Raw genomic sequence first — 26,109 nt, forward strand, 5'->3', positions numbered from 1 at the left:
CGGAGTGAGACAGCTCGCAAGGATTAGATTAGCTGAAGAGTAGGCATCGATTGTACGTACGCGCGTATCTCTGCTTGTCTGACCAAACGTGTACTTGCCGTCGTTCCCTGACACTTTTCAGCTTTCAGGTAGAGATGTCGATGCAGATTCTCTGGCCTAGGCAATTGTTAATCATGCGTGGGTTGTTGACCACCCTGAAGACCTGTGCAAAATATAGCCTCTGGTGTCTGATGCACATATAATACTGATCATGCAAATCCATATTCTGTGGCATGGTGCGTTTGTTTCGTAGCTAGTCGCACCGTGCAACGCGCTGCAGTCTGTGGAACCTGTCGGCCCGCACGTACAAAGCGCTACGTTTCAGGAATCATACGAAGCCTTTTTTTTTCCCCTTTCTTTTATTTATCAGTTGGACACTTGGACTCCATGTTTGCCTGTTTGGTGAACCCAATAAACCACATGGATGGATCCGTGCTACTGCTATCCATCTCAAAGTAAAAATTTGCATGAGTTCCCTGGTCAAGTTCAATTTGCCCTGTGATCTTGTCTGCAGGTAGGTTCTGGCATCCGGTACTAAAAACTATATTTATCACAGTTATCTAGCTAGCTCCAGATCGCTAACAGCTAATCAGTATCTTTTTGCCATGTCAAGGACCGGAATGCTCGCGCTCATGCAGCCTTGCCCAGATGCTCCCCAACTTACCAGTAATGATGGAGCAATTCAGATCGACCAGTTTATCATCCACGAGCGAAAATAAATAGCATTGTTGGTACTGTACCCTGTTTTTTTTTTCCAATTGACCCTGCGTTGCAACAGTTGAATATCATGGGCCAGGATGGTAAAAATCTTTTGTGTAACTATATTCATGCGCACAAAATACATATCCTTTTAAAAAATTACATATTTTTCTCACATTTTTATATAGGTACAAATCAAAACATATCTCAATTTTTTTTATTTATGGGCATATCTCAAATTACGTGAACTGTGCATGACTTCGACATTGGATGGTTGCATTCAACTAAAACTCAAATGAATCATGTTATTCATATTTTGCATAGAAGCTAATTTGCTCGAAATTTACAGAGGAATACGTTTGAACCGACTAAATCTATGGCTCTGTCACAAAACTGCCTAGCCATAGAGAATCTACTCCATGCCATTGAATTTGTGTTGTTTCAACGTTTCACGATCGGCTTTCTCCATTGAATTTGTGTTGTTTCAACGTTTCACGATCGGCTTTCTCCAGTTTTACAATATATCATTGATTTTATCAATAGTTTCTACTACATGCTATTGGAGCAAGTACATTTTCTCCAAAAAAATACCTAAAATACTTTTGTGCCTCCCAGGTAGTTTATGAGGATGGTGAAGTCATCGACGTCGGAGTGACCGAGAGCAACTACACGTCCCTGCTCCCGCCGATGCGGAAAGCTGATGTGGTCGAGGGACGCGAGCCTGGAGGCTGGCGTGGCGGAGGCCGGCCAGGACCGTGGGTAGCTGCCCAAGATGATGGATGGAGGGAATAGGAGTGGAGAGAATTAAGATGATGAAGGAAGAACAATTGGGGAATTTTGGTCCAAATTTTGTTAGTGAATGGAATGGATAAGCAGTGACATATCTCAAAATTCTGTAAAATTATAATAGTATCACTACAAAAATTAACAGAAATGACATAATTTAAAACCGTGAAAGATTTATAATGGCATAAATCTAATTAAATCTTTTTTAATTTTCCTACCCTACGCATGCATATTAAAGCGTATCCGGTGGCTCACAATTTAAAAGATCCCCATCATGATTTTCCAAAAAAAGACTAGCAGATCTGAATATTTAATACTTAGCCATGATATTATTAACTTTATAAATATCATGTATATATATCGAGTAATTTATTTACTAGGAAAAAGAGAAGGGGAGGGAAATAAACCATATATGCGGGAATATTGACGCAGACACCAAAATTTACTCCCGCACATAATTACACAACATTCTTTCAGCGAAGAAAAAATATTCTAGAGTAATTTACAATATTAGGAAGGGTCAAGGGATGCGTTTTATTTATACTACAATTTTTCTATAGTTATTTAATGGTATAAATGATGAAATAAACTAGTATCAATTTTAAAATCTACCCTAAAAAGATGAGATGATAACTTAAAACGCACAGTTTAGCCGTTTAAAGGCATAAGGGCAAAATTCAAGAAATAATCTGAAAATAATTCATATAGAAGAACAAAGCCTACGGTTTTGAATTTTAATAGTATTGGAGAGAGGCTGAAAAATATAATCGTGTTGGCTCTACCTTCTACTCGACATTCACTGAAAAAATCCCGCAAGAGCATCTGGTACGTCTCTGCAAACTAGCACTGTTTATGACAACAGCGTGCGTGGATCTCCCCGAAAAAAGCCCCTACCCGGGGTATCAGGTCCAGCACGACGATCAGCGCTGCGTTTCGCATTCATGCATCAGCCCTGAAAAAGAATGCCGGACCAGTGATAGCGGCATGTGGGCTGATGTGGCGGAAAGCAAATGTAGCAGGGACGTACATGTGGATGTGGTCTATCACCAACAGGTAACCCGCAGGGCGCAGGCCCAGCCTGGTGAACCGCGCGCGCCCGCCATGACCTGCTATGCCGCGCGCCACGCCCGCTTGGGCGGCGGCGTACTGGAGTGCGAGTTTTTCCATAGGTGATAGGTGTAACGCCCTCGCACACCCGAACGATCGATCGCAGCACGGCGTCAGAGATCATCTCACCGCGGCGCGTAGTAGCATTTAACATGAGAGGCTCCGCGTGCAGGAAATCGATCGCCGACGCAGCTGCTCCGGCCCCCGGCGATAGGCGGGCATACCTACCGGCCGAGCTGTGCTCGTGCGGTCGCGCTCACGGGGAGGGGGCGCACCGGGGCAGTACGTAGTGCTGGAGTAGCTTGCCGAGTGCTGCCGAGGCGGGGCTGTGGCCTGCGGGCCGTACGCTGGCGGCTGCTGCTGCGCCTGCGCCTGGGACTGCTGGACCAGTCGCAGAGGCCGGGTTCAAGGAGATGGGCCTGGGCTAGGTAGCGAGTCACGCACAAGGAACATGGGCTTAGAAAAGCGCGGTACCGACCCGTGTGTATGGGACATACTACATGCTGCTGCACGGCCACGTCTGCACCTCGGTCGATTGGTTGCTGCAGTCGCACTGTCGCAGTGACGCGCGCAGTTCAGTACGAGGTGTGCACGAACAAATTTCACGCAGTGTGTGATGTGTAGGGGTGAAAACGGTAAGAATATTGCCTGTCCATCCGTTCGCCCGAATTAATTTGGGATAAATTTGGGTCACCAAATTAGGTATCCGGAAGATAATACGGATTTCGGGTCAGGTTCGGGTATTTTTTTCTCGGATACAAATACGGGTTCAGAAACATGGTATCCGATGGATACGGGTTACCTGACAAAAAAATGGGTACTACCCGATTAAATATTCGGATATGACCCGGATAGTTATAGCCCATCAAAAGCCAACGTTGCATTCACATACAATTAAAGCCCAGTAATAAAAAATATTATTCTAAGTGTTCCATATACATGTACATTAACTTTATTTATACCTCTTGTTCATATATACTAACATACTAATAATATAATTTAATGAATCAATTATATTTCCTTACCAGCATTGCTAATGCTAGTTGTTACTTCCATGATATAGTTGTATTTAAGATTTATGGAATAGTTTTTTTTGCAGGGAATAGTTGAATAGCTATTATATATGTGATATATATAGTTGTTGTTTTGATTTGATATCCGAATAAGTATTCGTAACCGAGATCATTCGTATCCGTCTTAGCACGTATCCGTTTCGTATTTGTGCCCGGCATTATCCGTCTTCGTATTCGTATTCGATAATATCCGCATTCGACCTGATCCCGAAAAGAAAATATGAGTTAGGATATATGAAGGATGCTATCTGATCATACCTGATCCGGTTTCACCCGTAGTGATGTGTCACGAGATGGATCGTCGAATCACTGGTTTGTTCAAAAATTGAAATAGCTCAGGATAGACTCCCGACATCGTCGAATCCGGCCACGCAGCGTTGTCAACAAACTCGAGGCTTACATTCCTAATTACAATTGACTAATTATCATTAAATGAATTAAATGACAACTAATAGTTGACTCTTGCCACGTATGAGGTAAGAGGGTACAATGACCCTTAGATAACATCACAATGGATGACTCACAAAATTTTTTGTGCACCTTAAAATTTTCCACGTGTATATAGATCCAAAATTTTACAGTAAAAAACAAATGTAATATAAACTCACACCTAACCTGTCTCCCTCTAAACCAAATCAATCCCCAAATATTGTTTTCACCCATCCTCTCAAGTATTAAACCAAACACGTTTAAAACTCGAATGGCCATCTTCCCCCACATTGACATCATATTTGCTCAACCAAACACACTATTATTCCCGTTGTCATACACTCTTCCTTTTTCCTACTTCCGTTGCTGAAAAAGTACAACTTGCTACCATCTCGCTTTTATATCATAAGATGCTCCAGTTCTACCTAGAGTTACACACATGTAAACCTAGGGAAGAACTAGATTATTTTTATAGTATTGCGTATGCATAATGATAAATCTAGACATATAAACAATATAATTGATCAATAGATAAATCTAGGTGTAATCATTAAAAAAAATATTTAAGGATTTACCACTCTTTGATGTAGCACTTAATATACATGCCTATGACATGTGAACCCTAGACCTATATGCATACATACAAAGAGTTAAATGTGACAAACAATTAAATACTAAAAAGATATGGGCCGACTGCTAAAAAGTAATCTATAGGTCTGATCCTATCAAGTATCGACGACCATTAAAGACCGAGTGCCTAGGCCCATGAGCCATGATGCGGCCTGCCGCTCGCACCATCGCACCAATATCGACCCAACAACGAAACCCACAAAATTACATGAGTCCGACTTAGTTTTCTTTCTTTTTTTTTTTGGCAAATGCCGACTTAGTTTTCGTTATTCAACTGAAAAAAGTCTAGATTACTCCCTAAGGTTTGGCACACTGGTCAATCCACCTTCTGAGCTTTAAAATTGTCTAAACAACACCTTAAACTTTACAAAACCGCTCAAAAAAAACTATGACCGGTTTTTGGGTGATTTTGCTCAGCCAAAAAAAATCCTCTCCCTCTCACACTCTCCGCCGATCTTTTTGAGTAGCGTTAAAATATCTCTTTCTTAGTTCTAATTTTGTTGGCAGCAGTCTAAAAATTTTCTAAAACGTGCGTTGCAGAACATACATGATGAACTTGGTCATGGTTTTTTATTGGGACTAGTTCTTTACGAATTTCGTTAAGTGATTGGTTCCATGCCACTGCCATAAATCTGTGGTATGCATGTGTTTTATTCATCTTTGATAACAATTGCACAAATGACGTGCACGTGGATAATTCGTTTGTTTTTTCCTTGCCTTTCACTCTTAGGACTGTGATCATCATTTTTCTGTATTTTGGTTAAAGAAGAGTTGTCAATTTCAAGATTTTGTATCTTTTGTGATACTAAGAGTTTTTTTTTTCCAAAAGGTTAGTAAGAGTTGAGAATTAAAAAAAAGAGGGAAAGAAGCTTTGCTTGTAGTTTTCAATTTTTGGTTGCTTCATAATTTTCAGGCTTTTTCCTGTCTGCTTTTATTTTTCCATCATGTGAACTATTTTTTTAACTTTTATGGACGACTTATGTCTAGTTCATATAGCTATATACTGGTGAGGGCTGACAGAGGGAGAGCATTTTTATGGGGGCCCTCTCGCCTGAGAGCCGGTTGAACAAAACCACCCCAAAAACCACCTAGGGTGTAAATTAAACGGTTTGTGAAAGTTTAATATATTGCTTAGACCGTTCTACAGCTTAGGGGATAGATTAATCAGGGTGCAAAACCTCAGGAGTGATCTAGACTTTTTCTTCCTTGTTCAACTTGGGTCCTGCCAAGTAAATCGATACAGTGTCACTGTGTCACATCGTCGCCCATCCACACGCCACACTCGGACACACCGTTGCTCTCCTGTCTGGGATATTTAACTATTTGCCATCATTAGAATCGGCAACTCTTCAAATATTACTATTAGATTTGTTCTTATATTTTTACCACCGGTGAGAGAATATTTATTCAGTTTTTGTCATTTTTGTCTACGTGGCATGACCGTCGTCTATCCAGCATGGCGACGGTTGTGGAGCCCACCCGTCAGCAGTGACCGGAGACCTACAGAGACAGCCTACGGTGGCGTGTCCGCCTACGCCCGCGCGGCCTGCAACCGCGGGGGTCGGCACGCCCGTCCGCGCGTCGTGCTGTAGACGCCGACGCCACGGGCCACGGCCTCCCTGCCTTCCTTCTCCGGTGACGCCGCTAGGGGGTTTACCGCGGAGCATGGCCTCGCGGTGCACGCCGTCGCGCTCCGCGTCGCCGACGCGCCGATGCATTCCGCGCCAGCTACACGTCGTCGGCGCACGCCCGCCGTTCAAGCCCAACGACCTCAGCGTTGGTTTATGCCTTGCAGAGGTCGAGCTCTACGACAACGTCGTGCTCTGCTTCATCATCTACCCGGGCGGCGCCTTGTCTTTCTTGCTAGGATTCGAGGTCGTCGTGAACTTCACCGGCTTCCACGAGTTTGCCAAGTCACTGCCGAGGATGTCAGCACCATCGAGAGTGACCTCAACTTGGTATCGTTCTTGCGAGATTCAACTGATGGTTTATGATGAATTTGATAGGGAAACATAATTCATTTCGTCCTCTCACATTTCAGATTCTTGTTCACCTCTACTCTTTTTGTTTCCCATGCATCAATTGGATGATTGGAATTCCTTCGTTTGGTTATACTGGATACAAGAGATGTGTTAAAGTCATGTGCGATTTCCTAGTAGTGTAAGAAAAATTAGAGTAGTTTCTATCTAGCCTCTCAATTTCCGATGCTATGAATGTGAATCTTGGCACCTGGTCAGAGTGTGTATATGCATGCTTCACTCGGACAAACAAGATGACATACACTCTCCTTGCACAAAGGGAAATTTCTCAAAAAAGAGTGCCAGCATACGCATCGGACATGTGATGTGTCGTGCCACGTAGGCAAAATTGGCAAAAACTGAACGAATCTTCTCTCACAAGTGGCAAAAATATAAGAACAAATCTAACAGTAATATTTAAACAGTTGCCAATACTAACGATGACAAATAGTTAAATATCCCCTCCTGTCTTGACGGTCCCCGCATGGCCGCATCCCAGCTCCCCGCAGCACCAACAGCGGGCTGGCTTGCCTGATTGCCTAACTCAACGGCAAGGCATCAAGGGGGTTATTGTTTTGCTTTTTCAGTGGAAAACTTAAACGGTATATTTGTAAAAGAAAAAGTAGTATGTAAATAAAACTTTTATATATATGCTGTTAGTGATCTAAAAACAAAAATTGAAAAAATAAGCTATGATAAAAAAACTTTAAATTCAACTTTAAATATAAGGTTGAAAATTTAAATTTTAGTTTATAAATATAAGTATAAGAAAAAGATGATGCTGCAAGCCTATCCAGGACTCTGGGTTTACGCGACACATGCAACAACAGCATGCCATGTGTTCACTGGCTTATCCCACTAACGCCGGTAGTTCCACGGATAGTAAAGCAGGATCCCTGAGAACGATCAAGATGAGCATGTCTGCATAGAACTCTCTCTCTCTCTCTCTCTCTCGAACAATCTCCATCCCCGCTATGATACAACTTTTCTCACTTTGGCTTACCTTTTTCCCTTTCTCTAGCAGCTCGCTGTCAGTGAAGGGTGGAGGGAGAGAGGGGCGAATCCTGTCTTGCTGCTAGCAGTACTCTATAAAAATAGTCAGGCTATTACGTGTTTTTCCTTTTGTTCCTCTATCTTGCCATCGTAGCCCTCCTCGTTGATGAGGCATGACTTCTAGGTTCTTTCTGTAGCTACTGGATTGGATGGCATTAGTTTTCCACAAAAGGAGGTTGCACCAACCCATAGTTCCATCTCCGACAAGCACCGTCCAAGTGAAGCGGCTTCTTCCATAATCTCTATCAAGATTTCATAAAGAGGTGGCCGATGAAATATGCAAGTACTTTAGTGGAAATCTACGGTGACGTTGATTTCTCTACCGTGTTGCTTTGCTTTTGGTGTATATGTTGTTGCTCTGATTTTTTTTAAAAGTAGGGTAAAAGCTTTGCCTCTGTATATTGATAGAGAAGGATAACAGTTAAAAGATTATGGCCCAAAGAAGGACCAGAATCAGGAAAACAAAAAACCACACACCACACGAGTACATCAGAGCTCTTGGTGCTGAAACTCAAATCAACTCTTTGACACTCCTAAGATACGAGTTCTTCGAAGCGACGCTTCCAACAACGGAATGAGATTGCGCTGCCGCCACCCGTCCTAGGCAGGACATGGTTTTCACCTGAAGAAACCCGCAGGAAAGGATAGAATTACACAACAACGCCTCAAGAGGAAAACGACGTCCACAGGTGACGTCGTTGCCTGCCAAAAGGCTAGACTTTCGTCCGTAATCAAACAACCCTCCCGTGCCAAAAAGCAATCGTTGAGCTCAGAAGCCACCGCCTCTGATTTCTTTCAAGAACTTTTGTGGAAATCTACGGTGGCGCTGTCAAGTTTATTTCTTTCGATCCGGCACCGAAACCTCCATCTTTGGGGGGACCTGCATCACGTCTTTGCTACAAGCACCGCCGGGAGTTGAGCTTCAAGCTACCGTCATCGGCGTTGGCAACAGATCGAAGAAAAGGATCTGATTGCTTTTCAATTTCTTCTTAGGTTCTTTTTCTGCAAAATGTTTTGCTTATCTGTAGTTTACTCATTCTACAAGGGGTCTTTTGCAGAACTGAGTGTACCCTAGTAAATTGTGCTAATATGTACTGTTTCATATTCATGTAACTTTGACCTTAGTTCTCGTCTAATTTCTTTAACACTCGGTCGTTCATGTTGTAAAATTATTATTTGGATATGTATTTAGATTTATTAGTATTTATGTAAATTTAGATAATGCCTAAAAATTTATTGTGTGAAACTAAGATAGCAAAATACATAAGTTCTAAATACAAAAAGCTGGATGGCCTGCTGGTAGTGAGCCGCTCTGTGACGGACTGACGGCGTTAGGGCGGAAGACGAGACGAAACAACAAAACGTAGAGTACTGTAGGTCTGGAGCGGAGAGATAAAACGTGGAAAATTGAAACGGATGACTCGGTATAAATTACTTTTCAATTTAAAAATAGATCATCTGAATCCATCATATATATAGACTACCCGTATGGGCTAGACTTGGCAAACGCATGTTCTCCTCTCATGGCCCTCTATCTTTTGGCTTTATAGCTAAGAAAACCAAACAATAGAAACAGAAAAAATAACACTTATATATGTTATTAATGATCTAGAAGTAATAATTCAAAAGTAAATTATGATAAAAAATAATTTAAAATTAACTTAAAATTGAAAATTAAAAATTTAGATTTAGCTTATAAATATAAACAGACGTGAAAGGATCAGCACGATAAATAAAACGCATGGCCCCCTAACCAAGACCTAACCCCTGGCAAGACAACAAAAGGTGTCAACTCATCCTATGTGGCTAGGAAAAAGGACAGGCCGACCAAAGGAAAACAAAAGACAAAGGCGATCCCTAACACTAACTTCGGTGGATGAGATTAGGCCCCTCTTTTGGCACCACATCTGTTGGCAGCAAAGGTGGGGTTAAAGCATAACAATATGGCAACAAGATTCCACTTGAGCACACCACGTCGCCCGGACGGCTCCACTCGAAACGATTTGCTACCAGTCCACATACAGATACAGTACGCCACTTTAGACTTAACCTGCTATTTCTGGCTCTCGTCCGGTGACAGATGATGCATTCATGTGAGCCTTACTGTGCTAATGATTTTCAGGTAGTTTATAGATCAGCTTAATTTGCATTCCACTTGGTTAAAGACAAAGGGTTTATCTCCACTAGCTGGGTCTTCTGTTTTCTCAAGGATAAGAGAAGGCTCTGATCGATTTAATAGGTTTAGAGGGTGGGCCCTTTCTTTGACATCACGATGTTCCAATTTAGTTGGCCCTCTTTTCCACCGCATAACGGCGGCCACAGGTCGCAAATGCTCTCCATTGAATAATCCCGAACTTTATGTTACGCCGCGCATGCTTTGTTTTGTCATCAAAGTTTTTTTTCTGGATATAATCAACTTTCCGTCTCGATGGTCAGAATATCTCTACTAATATAACAACCCCAGGACAAGAACTCTGTCTCGTGCGATTGGCGTTGAGCATTTTTTGTTAATTTTCCTTTCAGTAAACAAATGATGATCTATCTCCAAAGATCAGGTAATTCGTAAGACCGTTTGGTGTCCGCATGGGTTAATCTGGCTCTTCTATTGGACTTGGAGGCCATGGTTTCTGACCCCTTGCGGTGGTTTGGCTACTAATCCGGAGACTGGCTGTGTTTCCAGTATAAGAACATCTCTTCTAGTGGAATGAAAATAGCTAACCATCTGAAAATCGGTTGCTGGTTTACAACCACCGTGAGTTGTTTATTAGTAATTCTTAGCTGATGTGTAAGTAGCTCAAGAGCGACCTGTGAATCTATGGTTAGTTGTTGTTTGATGGCTAAGCTCCGCCAATGGTAGAGATTTCGTAGAGGAGAGGGCGGTACATGACTTTGTGACAACCTTTGTCGTGCCACAAAATTAATCAAAATTGGGAATAAAGTCGTCTAGGATATAAAATGTACTCTCGAAGTCGTGACATAACTACTAAGGTTAGTGCCAATAAGATGCAGAGACAACTAAATTCACGCAAAGTAAATTAAACTTAGTTTTAATACGAACTTTTAAGGAGGCCGCACCGGCCTACTCCCCATGAGAACAATATCTCGGTTGCACACAAGAGTTGCGTGAGTTCTTCCCATTCACGAAAGCAATTCTTTGAAACCATAAAGCAAGCATCTTTCAACATCTTTACCTAATCTTGGCCCCTAATCTTTCGTCCCCTTATTTTGATTTAACCATTTATGAATTATCTTTTGCCTCCAAACCACCCAGGGCGACATAATCTATTGATGTCTCATCATTTGTTGGTGGAGCAGAAGAGAATTAGATACAGCCTCTGCATGCAAACCTCAAATATTCAGTCTGACACAAACCTACAATTCATTAAATTATTTAAGCTAACTATATTCGCTTTGTTTTCTTCGGTTTTCTTGGTTTACGTTGGTCTGAGGAAGCAGTTAAATGTTGCCGTCATCTGCTAAAGGGACTTGCACACTATTATTACGGATGAGAAATGATGCACCGGGACTTCCCATTGACTCTGCATCACCGTGAAGCCGAGGTTGAAGGAACACAAATTAATGCTGTTTTCAATTATTGAGCTGTATAATTCCAAATAATTGAGTACCCAAGCAAGCGATTGTTGGTCAATTGATCGCTGGATAAGAATCTAGAAGAAAAGGAAAATTAGTTATTTTTCAGATAAGAAACTAGTAGCCGCTGCTAGCTTCCTTCCTTGCACAAAAGGGACTCTGCAGTCTGCACTCTGCACTCCACAATTCCTTAATCAACGCAATCATTGAAAAATAAAGAAGAAACGGAATCTTACTTCTAATTTCTCTGTCAAGGTGATATTGCAGCGATATTATTGCAAGGCTCATCCTGGCGTCCTCCGCACAAAATAAAGATTTGAAGGGCCACAGGACTAACACCGCTAGTGACCTAGCGTGTCACGGGCTCACGGCTCACACACAGATCACAGCTCCCATAGTTTCATTTTCTATAGAAATAAGCGAAAACACGTTTTTACAAATAAAAAATAATTTGTAGGTAAAACTTTTATATACGTGTCCATAGCGATTCAAAAGTGAAATGTGTAAAATAAACCATAATAAAAAAACCACAAATAAAGTCTAAAATTAAGTTTTAAAATTAAAATTTTAGCTTATAAGCAGTTGTAACTGCGAAACGATGGGAGCCCACAATTTTTTCCTGTGAAAGAGCAGAGCAAAGATTGGTGAAGGCTCATTCTCCAAGTGGCCATTCTGCTATTCTCTGGATAGAACATCCTGGAGTGTTATACAAATGCATAACAGGTGCATGATTCTGACTTGTCTCCCGGATACAATTAATATTCTTCCAAGTTTTAAGAGGAAAAAAAGATCCCCTTCCTAATACAGCTAATTATGTTGGTCCCTAGTGCTCAAGAACGAATAATAAACCCAACGATAAGCCTTGATGACGTCTATGTAGGAAATATTTGTTCCTCCCTTTATAGAATGCCTTTGTTGGATGGAGTCATGGAAATTCTGTTTGTTTTCCGCCCTATTTTGTTGAGATAAGTCAGCTAGATTATAATGTTTACTTGAACAGTTGGATATTCTTGCAATAGAAGCCGTGAGCATCCAAATTGTTGGAACATATGCATGCATCTTATTCCTTTTACCGACTTGCTAATTTCAGAAATTGGTACTATCATGTATGGTACTAATAAAACGTCGGTAAAAGGTTTTCTAGAGACAAAGTGTCAGTGCCCCTCCAAGGAAAATAGTTTACAGATGATATCCTTTTATATGTTTTGTAGTTTGCATTTGTTGATGCTAAGAATACATATTGATATTGCCAAAACTCTCGTTCCATGTAGGAGCCCTTGGACCAAACAATTACATATACAGAAAATCTAGTGTGTAACACTAACTTAGGCTTAGCTTTACAGTCTGCCACTGACTTCGTCTAGTTCCTTAATATACCATCATTCTTTACTTAATTTCTATAATTTATCATCACCATCCTATTAGCATCCGTTTATACTCTGCGATTGTGTCCCAAATAACCACAATACCCCTGTGATGAGGATTTGTATAATTATGAATGATTAGAGAAGAATATGAATTTGGCAACACCCGCAAGTTTTGCAGGTTTACCATTTGATAATATGGAATTTTCGGACAAATTTTGGATTTTCCCAGAATGTTTTAGTCATTAGGAAAAATGCTATCATACAAGCATATGCTAACTAGCTGACGATGATAATAATAGAAGTTGTAAAAGATAATAGCATATTATGGAACTGAACAAAGATAGTGAATGATTATTGAATTAGACCGAACTTAATGTTAAGCATTAGTTTCTCTTGAATACATCTTGAGGACACTTCCTTGTGCACTCTCTCCTAGTACGCGGCGTAAATGATCCTACAAAGTGATAAAATGATTTTACAATATTAACACAATAGAAATCTATCATGTTAAATAATATGAAATTGCTCTGTGCATGCACGGAAAAGCAATTTTACTGAGTGATATAGTTTGCATATTTTTAAATTTATTTTTAGTAGATATTTTCTAACTAGGTTTCTATAGAACAAAATTAATTTCGACATCATTTTGATGGAGATCATCACCTCCCACTGAAGAAAAAACACAAACTATATGAATGTTGGCCCTACTAAGTACTAACCCATTCTTTTCATCTCAGCCGCAAACTCAGTACAAAATTAGTGGAAATAAATTGTTGAAACCGTATGAAACGCAAATTTAGTTTAGCAGGTCAACAACCAAAAACCGTCTCCTGCTATGTATAAAAGCCACCCACAAAACCCCCCGAAACTTGTCCCCCAAACAACTCCGTCCCCAAGAAACTAAACCTCATCTCACCCCACCCATGTCCGACCACCACCTCTCCGGCGACCACCACCCCTCTCCGGCGAGCGCGGCCACCACCGCTCTAGGGCCCCTGCTGCTCCTCCCATCGGAGCTCCTCCACGACATCCTCATCCGCCTCGCCCTCCCAGAGCTCCTCCGCGTCCGCTCCGTCGCGCGCCCGCTCTCCCACGTCATCTCGTCCCCGGACTTCCGCCGCCTGTACCACCTATCCTCCGCCTCCTCCGGGCCCGGGCCCGCGGCCGCGTGGCTCCTCGTCTTCAAGAAGCTCCGTCCCCGCGACGCCGCTCTCCGGGGTTTCCACGGCCCTTCCGGCCGCTGGTTCCGCATCCCCGTCTCGGCCATCCTCGGGCCCGCGGTGCCACCCGGCGAGGACCTCTACTTCCTGGCCGCGTCAGGCAGCTCCTTCCTCTTCGCCGCCAACGGCCGCCGCGAGCTCGTCGTGGTCGACCTCTCCGCCCACGCCGCCCGCCGGCTCCCCCCGTCCCCGCTCGGCCCGCGGGGGACCTCCTCCTGGCGCCGCTTCGGCCTCAAGCTTGTGGCCGATCCCCCCGGATCGGGCCAGTTTAGGTACCCGTCCTTTTCTTCCCGAGGATTCTGGAAAAAAATTCCAAATAGTAATTAATTATTTACTGCTACGTAGGAGTATTACGTATTACAGTGCTAAAGAACACTCAACCTGATTAATAAGATTGGTTAATTGTTTTTACCTCCAAGGTTTCTGTTTGCTGAGCTGGTGAACAATACGCCATTCCTCTTCGAGTACCAGTCCGAGACGGACACGTGGCAGTCATCGGAGGCGGTCCTGGCAGAGGGGGCGTCGACGGAGGCCGGGCCTGACGGGACGTTCCTGTGCGCGGCGCACGCCGGGCCGGACTGCGTGATGGTGTACTCCGGCCCGGGCGTGGAGCGGCCGGTGTTCTTCCGGCCGCGGTTCCCGCACAACCCGAACGGCGGCGGCGCAGACCGGCTCCACGTCTACGGCGACGGGAGCGCCGCGGTGGTGCGGTGGACGGCGATCGACGAGCCGAGCCGGACCCGGGCAAAGGTGGTGGCCGGCGTGGACCTGTACGGGTTCGGCGGGTCGGTCGGCGGCGACTGGCAGCTGGTCTCCACCGTGCCGAGCCAGCTGATCGAGGGGTTCCGGAAGCCGTACGCCGTGATGACTGGGCTGCTGTCGGAGCGGGAGGGCGTGGTCCGGCTGGTCCTCATCTCAAACTGCCGTGGCGCCTGGGACATCGTGTGGCTGTCGTACGACCGCGCGCGCGGCGAGTGGCGGTGGGTGCCGGTGCCGGACTGGGGCACCAAGGGGCTCAACATGGCCGGCATCGCCGTCTCCTCCACCTTCTCCCGCCTCTGGCCGCCGCGGCCTCCCCTTCGTCCTGCACCACCAGCTCCCCGTGAACCGAACCAGACCATCCGCCCAAACCCAGTGGCGTTCGCGTTCGCGCCACTGCGCCAGTAGCGCGCGGGCGACGTGCCGGCCCTGCATACGGCGAGGGCGTGGAGAGCGGTGCCGGATTGGATTGTTAGGCCCAATGCGGCAATGGGCCCCGCCCGTCTAAGTGGTGGGCCTCGTCTTCCCCCATGCGTCGTGGGGCCGTCGCATACCGCGACATGATCTTGCACAATGGCTTCTCCGATGGCGACAAGTCGCCGAGTGCGAGTGTCTCAGATAAGGAGTGGTGTGTGTGTGCGCGCGCGGATGCACTCTTCTCTAGCTCTCTTTTCGTAGCATTCATTGTTCATTGTTCATATCACAATCCGTGTAAGTAATGGAGTACTAGTGTCGTGCGTCTACATCCTCTCATAACGTCAAGTAAATAGAATTATCTCGATGAGTTGCAGAACTGCAGGTTTGGTTTTCTTATGTGACAGTTTGCTGCCGTAAAAGATCGGCTTCTATTAAAACAGATTTACAGATTGGGTAGAATGCATTGCTCCCTCACAATACGTCATTCTCATGTTTTGTTGACGTTTCTGCTTAACTGCTTTGGTCAAGTTTATGATGCGTCTATTGCAGAGTACTGAGAGGGACTAATTGGAGAAAATTGACCACATGGTTCTGTACTGGCAACCGAGAAAAGCGTAGGTAGAATAGTTCAGCTTAGGACCGGATTTAGGTGATCTGTCCACGTCGAGTTACTGCATTTTTTAGCTTTTGCTGTAAAGAAGAATGGCACTCAAGTTTCTAAGACACACTCACTTAGGCTTCATCTGCACGGATTTGTGCACTTTAAATGGATGGACCAAACACTCGTAAAACACAAGGCTCAGCATATTGAACGAGCAAGCAGGGATTGCCACAAAAGCATGGATCGTACTAAAGTCAACAGGCAACGATGAGAATCTCAATCTAAACCATACGGAGTATCTATATGAAATTTGAGATAAAATCAAAATCCGTCTGGGAAGGTGTTGCAGCTGAGCGATCGAATAACTGCTAGGCATTTCGGTCGCTCCTTCATGTATTATTAGTACCTCCATATCAAAATACTTCTATCGTTGTAGTTCTAAACTAGTACGTACAACAATACAGGCATTTTGAGAAGCAGGTAGTATCATCTTCTGTTGAATCTCCCCCACTTGAGCCCTACGACGAGCTGACCTTCAGGGAAAGAAAAAGACGGCATCACATGCGTCTACTGCTTCGCCCTCTCGGCTGTCGACTGGCCATTAGTCACTGGTCATCGCTTTTGGTACTTCGGACTTCAGAATTCTTCTCATGTCATAGTCCAATAGGAAAGAAAGCGAGAATGGATGGATGATAAGTTTGATGTGATCCGGTACTTGCAGCGGCAGACACAGAATCCGTTCAGATCAATTGGTGTGGGTTAGCAAAAGAATTGGAGAGAATTACCACAAAATATCATCCCTGGAATCAGTATAAATCATACCTGCTGGAATGGCGATCTTATTCTCCTTGAGCCCCCAACGATAGCTTGTTTCATCCTGTCAAGGTACTATTTTCCTCCTGTGAGATAATTTCAGTCAACCAGCAAAGGGATAACAAAGAGCTTAACCTTAGACATGGTTCACTTCACCATACAAACTCATACATGTGGAAATTTTAGAAGGCATGAGAAACCTATTCATTCATTCTCACTGCCAGAACGGCTGAATTTCCACAATGGCGTTCAGTGCACTTGTCAAAATTTGCATACGTTACAAACAAAATAAATAGGCAGCTTGATGCTGCGCACTTTTACAAACTTTGAGAAACCATGAATTGTTTCATCGCCATTATTTCTACCCACTGCAATCATTCTCCTACCTATCGATTGACTTTTGTCAATGAAAGATGAATCTAATTACTTGGGGATGAGTTTGATGGTGAACTCTCCGTTGCAGTAGCTTCGCTCACTACAGTACCGTTTGTGTGTTCCACCAATACATCAGCCTGCCCCTCGGGAGCCTTGAGTAGGGAAGGATCTACCTTCTCTTTTGCAGACTTATCCTTTTTGAGATCTTCCTTAGCCAAGCTTGAGAATTGCTTGTCTAATGAACTTGCTGCACCTAGCCATGCTAGAACAATCACCAACAATATGCCACCAAGGTAGGGGGTGGAGTTTGCTAATGAGCCAAATGCAAGGATCATGAACTGTTGAATAAGAGCGCCACCAGACTTGCCCAACGGGTTGCACACAACATCAATGGCTGCCTTTCCCTTCACCTGAAACAGAGGAAGTTAAAGTTAGCATGTGCAGTACAATTGGTGGTGCAAACTGCAAACTTGATCCTAGTCCTTTGTACAATATGCCCAGAAGATCAAACTTTCCCAATAGAGAACTGAAATTCAGTTCAAACTTCTCATGGCACTGGATGGCACTTGTTGCAGTAATTAAAGCAAATATAATGCCATGAATGAAAGAAGGCAACAACAGGCAATGTTATCTTACAACTATAGGATCAAGAGAAGCTATCAATTCCTTAATAGATACCAGTTCATCGAGAATTAGTCAGAAGATTTACAAAAATAATGCACAAAGGATATGCATATATGAAGCAACAAACTGATTAAAACGAGTCATTAGAGTATAAAAACAGCAGAAAATGTTCATCATTGAATCACATGAATAAAATGCAATCTGGTAGAGAAGCAAACCTTCATATCCTCATCCAAAGGAATATAGGCCATTTCTTTGCACGGATCAAATAAACTATACTTTGCACTCTTGCTAAATATATTTTGTAGTGCACCCACATAAACGGCTGCAAGAAGAGGGGTCATGCCCATCGTGGCAAGCATAGGAGTGAGCGGCTGCCCAAACAAAATCAGTGAGAAGAAACCAACGCCAGTCAGCAACAAGACTGTTGGGGTGATCATTGCAGCTACCCCCCAGCCAAATTTTCGGAGTATAATCCGGCCTAACAGCATCATTGTGAAAGTAGCAATTCCAGTAGCGGTTGAGAAATCACCCATGAAAGATGAATACTCATTTGGACTAGGGAACTGCCAAGATGAGAAAAGAAAGTCTTAATTGAAAACACTGTATGGCTAAGTAAATCTGAAGAAACAGAAATAAGCTGAGAAAATTACCTGTGCCTTGAGCTTTGATTTCCATGTGACTTCCACAAGGTTGATGCTGATGCCATAGGCAACCACTAAAGTAGCAAGGTCCCTCACATATCTTGAAGAGAGCAGAACTTTAAGACTCTCTTTCATTCCAAGCTTAGGCTTGTCCTGTTGAAAAAAATAGTTAGCAGATTATTTTTAGTGGCAGTAAAAAAGGGGAAGCACATCTAATTAATATGCTGACCTTTTTCTTCTTACGATCAGACTTTGGAAGAGAAGGATCATTCAAAACAAACTTGTTTACTCCCCAATAGATGGAAGTAATCACAAGTCCAAGAACCACCACTAAACTCATCATTCCTTTCAAAGATACCTCCCATCCATCAATACCTGGGCCCAATGTCTTGCGCAAATTTGAGAAATACTTCACAGTACGCCCAGAAAAGATTAGGGCAATATTAGCCCCAAGACCAAATAGCGGGTAGAATTCTTTTGCTTCCTCAACTGTAGTAATCTGCAAAAAGATTGATAACATCAGTCAGCCTTAAGGGTCACCATTTTATCACAGGTTTAGAAAACATGAAACATGATTTACAACAAAATATCAGACAACAGGAGAAAGCCTCATCCAGTTGGCTGTTATCAAATCGACGGTTATGTACTCATGTTCAAGCTTCGTGGAAAACAACTAAAAACAACCATTGTGAACTCCGCAAAACTGAGGACATTGATCACCTACTATTCAGATGCAACTCTCAAATCAATTAGCTCAGGACACTTATTCAGATGCACCCACATTATTCCTTCAGGCTTGACCAACAACCCATCTCACAATAGAACCACTCTGGCAAATGGCCCAGAAATATATATCAGTAAGAGAGTTGGCACAATCTATTCGACCGTCTTAGCTCAGATATAAGAGAGAAGTTCAAACGTCTATCCCAGTGAAATAATGCCATTCTATCACCACGTAGGATTATTATCAGCTGGCTACTCATGTTTGTGTCGAGTAAACTTAGCTCCTGATAAAACCATGTTTGCATTTTTGTTTTTTCTTCTTATTTTATAATTTGCTCTAAGTATTCCTTCCCCTTCTTGAACTTCTAGCAAGGATTCTCCCTAGTCCCTATTGTTTCCCAACAAGAATTTGATATGAAACTATAGAATGTAAGAATTCAGTACATGGCCACATGTTATGTTAAAGGCTGCAGCTTGTTGGTTTGATAGAACCAAAATTGGCTTAGGCTTCATCTGCAACTTTGGCCCACAAAACAAACAGGCCCACACCAATCAACTTTACTTATTTCAAAAGCAGCTAAAAGGTGTGAAGCATACCCAGCCAAGTGGATGTAAAGAATACATATCACAACACAATGTGACTTAACCAACTAAATACAATTCATATTAACGAAAGCTGGCAAAGCAGTAATCATGCAATTGAATGTATTCATACCAGATAGAAACTAGCACCTAAACTTAGCCAACAGTTTCAAACATACAGTGCACAATACTGCTAATCAAACCAACGTCTTTGTTATAATAAATTATCCCAATAGAACAACCTAATTCACTTTTTTAAAAGAAAACGACATCCTAATTCATGACAGAGTGACAAAGAACAAGCTCTGCTCTTTCATGTTTTGCTCTCAATAGCTGAACATACGATCATAACATTAGCGGGCGAGATGTTGAAATTATTTTTTGACTAAAAGTTAACAAAGAAATTGACATCTGCGCCTGCCTAGATTGACCAGAAAATTCTAAATCCATGACTCACCTGGTTGGCGAAGCCCCAGAAGAGGACCGAGATGACGACGCTGCCCCACAGTTCGGCCATGACATAGAACAAGCAGAAGCTCCAAATCCTCAGAATGGCGACGGGGCCTAGAAAGCTCGGGCCGAGCGCCGCAAGGAGTTTGTCAGCGAGCGCGGTGGGATGGATCACATCCCTGAGAGGGTAGAGCACGAAGGCAAAGGTGCCGAAGAAGGCGATGAAGGGGAAAATGACGGTGTAGAAGAGCGCCTCCCGGGAGAGCACATTGGAGAGCTTGGTGTACAGAAGCATGAAACCGATGGCCATGGGAAGGTTGACCCACGTTTTGAGGAAGGGGATGATCTCCGCGCTGCTCCCCTTGGCGGTCACCACCAGCACGTCCTTGGTGTCCCGCAGGATCGTGTAGTTGAAAAGGATGCAGAAGAACATCAACCCGAGCGGCACGATCTTCTTCAGCGTCTTCACCTCCACGCCGAGGAACTTCTTCCCCTCCGGCTGCTCCGGCGGCACCGGCACCGCCGCCGCCGCCGCGGCAGGCTGCGCGCAGCAAGAAACCCCACCACTAGCACCGCCCCTCCGTCTCAACAACCCATATCCCAATCCCACGACGGCGTCCCGCGAGGAAGGGCCGCCTCTCGAAGCGAGGAGGGGGGATTGGAGCGTGGGCCTGGATACGGAGGCCGGGGAGAGGACGGCGCGAGCGGATCGCGGCCGCGGGAGGGGGAGGCGGAGCCCGGGGCGGAGGGGGAGGGCACCGGGCTTGGCGTGGAGGAGCGCGAGCGACTCCATGGGTGGCGGTGGCGGCGCGCCGCTCGGCTCCGCCGCTGCTCACCGAACTCCGAGACGCGAGTTGGGAGAGGTGGGGGGAGGCGGAGCCGCGGAGGCGGAGGAGGAGGAGTAGGTCGGAACCTTGGGAGTAATAAAAGATCGCGCCACTGACCAAGCCCGACGGGATCGGCCGTTGGTTCGAAGAGAGGAGACGATCTCGGCCGTCGGCTTGGGTATTGGGGTTGGTGGGTTGCGTGAAACGAGACAGCCGCCGCCCAAAGTCCGCTCGCCGGGCGTTTTGTGGTTTTTCCATTTCTGTGCCCAAGAGGTGTTTTGTTTACATACTTCCATGTGAAATTTCTTCCCTTTTTTATGTGCTGAAGCTCCCAAGAGGTGTTTTTTTTTTGTGTGTTTGTGAAATCTCTTCATGAAGCGATAACATATGTTTTGCTCCATCAGAAAGCTGCCCGTTTTGAGTCGAAGGAATGTGGTTGGTAGGTTTGACCGTTCGAGGATACGTGTGTGTTTAATACTAAAGTTTAGGAGGATGAACACATAATTTTTGAAGTATATCATATTTAGGGTTATTATTATTGTGTTTTGGATAACAATTAGTCAATCATTTCATATTATACCCTGATCATAAAGAATGGACAAAAATCTCTTTTGAGAGAACGCCTTTTAAAGAAAACAATAGACTAAATTATGTCATATATTATGTATACGAGAAATACTGCACCGTATATTATGTATGCAAGAAATACCGTGAGCATACAAGTGTAATGGTACAAGGAAATGCAAACTTACTCTGCATCGTATTCATATATCGAATGATACAGATTAATAAACTTTTATTTGTCTGAACATCATTCATTTATCAGTTAAGTTAAGTTGTCCGATCGATCGATGAACTAGCCCAAAACTAATATGAAGAAATTTCATTATACATGATGATGAGAGTGACAGGGTCGGTTGGTCCATATGAATCACAATTGAGTCATACATACCATTGGGAGCAATCGCGCATTCATTTGTTGAAACCAGATCATGTCAAACTACTGTCATTACTAGTAACCATAGTTTTGTACAAATTAAATCCATCCTTAACTTGCTAGCAGCCTAGTACTCCCACTTATATGAGCAGATGGGAAGTACTATTCAGTACTACGAAGTATAGCCGTACAGTGCTAGAACAAGGCTCAAGCCATGAGTTTCCGTTTCCTCTTGTCTCCCTTGAGTTTATTGTTTTGGACTTTAGAGGTGTGTGTCGTTTTCAGAAACGTTTCAATTCGTTTCACAATATTTGACCACCTGGCCTCGTGTTTTTGAAATCAAATAGCTAGCCTAGTACGACTGCTTTGCTCCTGGTCTGATTCACCTGTTTCTTAATTCCACTCGACATTGCCCACAAGATCCTTCTCCAGACCTTCCTATGCCAAGCTTCCAACTACTAATCAACTTTACTTTTATGCAACTTGCGTTAAATCCTCATGACTAAAAGTGGTTTTTGATCATTTTTCGTCGACACCGATTCTCGCTTGGCAGCATTATAAGCAGCTAATGGAAGTATGGTTTAATCACCCGATGCTTATAAAAAGTACGATTTCTCTTGAAACTTTCCATGTACCTAGATCATATTTTCTAAGCTATTTGTTTGCTTTATAATTTATTTAATTCACCAAATCAATATTTTTCTATGTCCATAATTTATCCAATTATCCATGAATTGGGGATTTAACTATTCACCACTATTAAAAGTGACTACTTCTTAAATATCAAATGACCTTATATTTTTGCCACACATGAGATAAGTTTTTCTAACTTTTACCAATTTTGCACATGTAACATGGTAATAGGTTTGCCAGTATAAAAGGGGTGCAAAATGACCCTTTTACCCGTTGCTTTTCTTCTTCTACTCTCCCTAGCCTAGTTTGTGTCAAGCATACCCATTGACTGGGAGCCAATCCACCCATGGCTAGCTTCTGCTATTGGCGCCTTTTGCAGTTAGCAACGGTGGTGCAGAGCAGTGACTGCTACGGGCACCAGGGGACAATGAGGCACTAAGGTGTTGCTTCTTGCGTGATCATTTCTTAGGAGAGAGCAACCATGATCTCTGACTTCGTGAGGAGCATGATGGCGGATCTGAAGAACGTTGATTCCATTTCTTGGCTGGCATGAAGGTGGCAATGATGAAAACATCTTGGAAGACCTTGATGTCCATGTCATCCATGTCAAAGTCAATAGTGACTCAGATACCCTATGCTTCTACTGCAAACTTCACCTCTCTCGCCACCGTTACCACACCAAGGTCCACAAGAAGAAGATTTCCCCCTCATTCACCATTGCCATACCAAATGACCTCTACGAGTTCACCACTAATGAGCTCGCCATCATGCACGGCTTTAAGGAGCGCTAGAATGACATGTCATCACCTCTCTTCTCCATGTTGACCCCTGTGAGCTCATCGCCAAGGTGATCGCTAACGTGTGCGGCTTTAGGCAGTGTTGAGTGGTGCCACCATCTGTGTATTCTTATCAACTCCTCTACCCTTCTCCCCTGGCTTATCCCTCTCTTCTTCTTAGCCAGCACCTCCATCAGATGTAGCTCATAGTATTTGGAGAATTGTATATCTGAGTTGTGGGGCCTACAAGCTATCCACATTGACACATTTATGTGGTGTGCCATAGGTGAAAGTGACCAAAAAGATTCTTCTCCCTTGAGTGATAAAACGTAGAAATAATCTTAATAGTGGTATTTGAATAGTGGCCACTTCCAATAGCAACAAATAGTTAAATTCCCATCAAAATGCATCCTTACCGTTCATTAGTCACTTAAAGTACATATACAATTTTAAAAAAATCATATTTCTCCAATATGCAAGGTCGGTCTATAGAAATATAAATTTTGTTTTCTGTATGTAAACTATAAAACTACAAGAAAAAAATGCCCCCCATGTGCGCTTACTTCTTAGAGTATGAAAGTAGTTGTATGAATGTTGTCCTTGATAGCAAAACAACATAGACAACAGTATAAAGTTTTGACAAAGGAATGCAAGCACAATGTGAACGAGGGTTAACAAAATTCCAGTAATATGATTAATATACAATATTAAAGGAAATATATATAATCACAACACAAACTAACTTTACCAACTTGATGGTAAGAAAACACGAGACCTTCTAATGGCGGTGCTAGGATTTCCTAATGAGTTCCAATATTTGAACTTAGGTATGGTTCTAACACAATGTCATTAAGCTTATTAATTTTAAGAAGTACTCTTATCATTGTTCATATCTGATAACATAAAGTAATGTTTCACTCCCTTGGATATACAAATTGTATACATGTATATTATATATGAAAGAGCATCTAGGCTCCTCAGTTGATTTGGTGATTAATGATAACACAATTATAAACGACTATTTTCTTTGTTTTAAGCGCTTCAAATGAAAAAGGTATGTCACGTCATGATCTAAGAAAAGTGTCCTCAAGTCTATCTTAAAATCAGGTATGTTTTTCTTTACTTAAGTCTACTATGACGTCGCCACACACTTGTAATTGAGTAGACACTAGAGCTCAAGGTTCCATTTTTCTCTAATTGTTGTTGCCTATTAAATTAGAATATCTGAAGTATCGAACTTTTGTCATTCTAGCCTTCACAACTGTTTATTTGCTTTTCACTACTTGAAATTGGAATGTTCAACATATGCTAGAGTATCTGATGCATCATATTGTCCAAAATTTCGACAAATTAAAGTCACACCCTACTTTCGAAGTTCCATTGGAAACTATTGATGATGAGACTGAAAAAACCCGATGTTATAGGAACTTGATTATTGGGTTAAGACAACATTTAGCATCGAAATATCTGGTCATCTAGAATTTCCAAGATTACATGAAGCTTGATTATCAATTTGGATTTAATTGTAGCTCTCAATGGTCCCATCGGGATGCTTGATCAATTAATTTCAGAGACCCGGGATTGTAGTTGTGACCATTGGAATGCTTATATTTAAATCACATATTTGGTCTAGTAGTTCGAATATCTGTAGTGGAACAAAAAAATTTCTTCGATTAGTAGATTTTGTGGTTTCCTATTTAAACCCCATCTATCATTTTCTAGGTTTTTGGATATTAAATTCGAAATCTCCAAAAGCTTTGTGCTCTAGATTTCATGCTTAGTTCTACCCAAACCTCCCCTTCTCTCTGATCCTTCCTTGTTATTACAATTTGGATATGTGTGTGGATTTGGAGTTTGGGTTCTTGGATGTGTTTCTTACATATCTTGAGCACTGGAAAATTACTTCAAGAGTTTGGTGTCAGATCTCTTACTCCGGCAGGTTGAGGACTCCAAGATGTTAGAGGTTGCTCCCAAGCCACCGATCCGCATGTGGTGTGTAGGGAGAAGTTTGTTAGGGCTTGATTTTCATGCTTGCAAAGAAAGAGATACCCTTAGTGAAAAGAGGAGTGTCTTTTTGCAACCTCGCAAGGATAGTGTGGGAAAAGACTTTGATATTTATGGTCAGTGTGAGGATGAGGTCGCTACTTGGAAATGATGAAGGTGGCCGACCATGGATACTATGAGCTTATCAATGACATAGATTAGATCGGTCGAACTCATTTAAATTGATCTCATCGCTTCCCTTCAAATGAAGTTTAGTTTGTACTTAATATTTGGTAGTAATGTAGTTTATCTATTCTTCTGAAATTTGTTTCTCTCCTGAATGAAGTTGAGTTTGAGTTTGATATTTGGTAGTAATGTAGTTAATGTCTGTACCTAGTAAAAAATTTCATGAATTTAGAAGACTTGTATGTCTAGATTTCACCTATTTTGTTGATGTTCACCGGACACTTCTCTTTGTATAAGGTATGTGAGATTATCTAGAACTCAATGGCTACTCCAAAGGAAAGACACTGATGGTGGTAGCGTTCACAAGTAGTTAAAGTAAATTTCGACATAGACAGTTCAAAGGATTCAAAACAATGTCAATGCAAAAACCAGGGTGATTCACGGATTCACCTATCATTTAGCTTGTGTATATTAAACATTTCCATGTACATGTTATATGTCCACACTCGTTAATGGAAAGGCTGGAATTGTTCTTCAATTATCCAAAAGTATTTAAGTATTTTTGATAGATAATATGATTCATATGATCCCTCAATTCACATTTTGATGCAACCTCTCATAATGCATGTTATAGTTTTGTTGAATTTATTATTTAGAGGAAACTTTTGAAAATATAAGCGCATATTGATTTAATTTATTCCATAAACAAATCATGAATTTGTCCATGTAGAATATGATAATCACATCATACGATCTATACATATAAA

At 42.7% G+C, this 26,109-nt stretch overlaps 2 protein-coding genes across 2 annotated transcripts; one reads left to right on the forward strand and one right to left on the reverse strand.

The window, feature by feature from the left end:
- The first annotated feature begins 13,644 nt into the window (after nt 1–13,644).
- LOC102701781 lies at nt 13,645–15,872 on the forward strand. Its single transcript, XM_006646083.3, is given in 3 exon segments — nt 13,645–14,284; nt 14,432–15,080; nt 15,083–15,872. Coding segments are annotated over 3 exon segments (1,254 nt in total). The 5' UTR covers nt 13,645–13,715; the 3' UTR covers nt 15,119–15,872.
- Nucleotides 15,873–16,776: 904 nt separating this feature from the next.
- LOC102702062 (ADP,ATP carrier protein 2, chloroplastic-like) lies at nt 16,777–20,906 on the reverse strand. Its single transcript, XM_006646084.3, has 5 exons — nt 20,008–20,906; nt 18,475–18,744; nt 18,255–18,398; nt 17,820–18,167; nt 16,777–17,387 (listed from the first exon to the last, which is right to left on the reverse strand). The coding sequence occupies exons 1-5, from the start codon at nt 20,791–20,793 to the stop codon at nt 17,022–17,024; spliced, it is 1,914 nt and encodes a 637-aa protein (XP_006646147.3). The 5' UTR covers nt 20,794–20,906; the 3' UTR covers nt 16,777–17,021.
- Nucleotides 20,907–26,109: the final 5,203 nt, after the last annotated feature.

Source organism: Oryza brachyantha, chromosome 1 (assembly GCF_000231095.2).
Source record: "Oryza brachyantha chromosome 1, ObraRS2, whole genome shotgun sequence".
In the NCBI taxonomy this organism is placed as follows: domain Eukaryota; kingdom Viridiplantae; phylum Streptophyta; class Magnoliopsida; order Poales; family Poaceae; genus Oryza; species Oryza brachyantha.

What these genes read in the sequence shown, in the direction of transcription:
- LOC102702062 (XM_006646084.3), bottom strand. Translation starts at nt 20,793, where the DNA reads ATGGAGTCGCTCGCGCTCCTCCACGCCAAGCCCGGTGCCCTCCCCCTC. An exon ending in TCTGGGGCTTCGCCAACCAG is followed by an intron (nt 18,745 to 20,007) that starts GTGAGTCATGGA and finishes ATCTTTTTGCAG; the next exon opens with ATTACTACAGTTGAGGAAGC. An exon ending in AATCAAAGCTCAAGGCACAG is followed by an intron (nt 18,168 to 18,254) that starts GTAATTTTCTCA and finishes TCATCTTGGCAG; the next exon opens with TTCCCTAGTCCAAATGAGTA.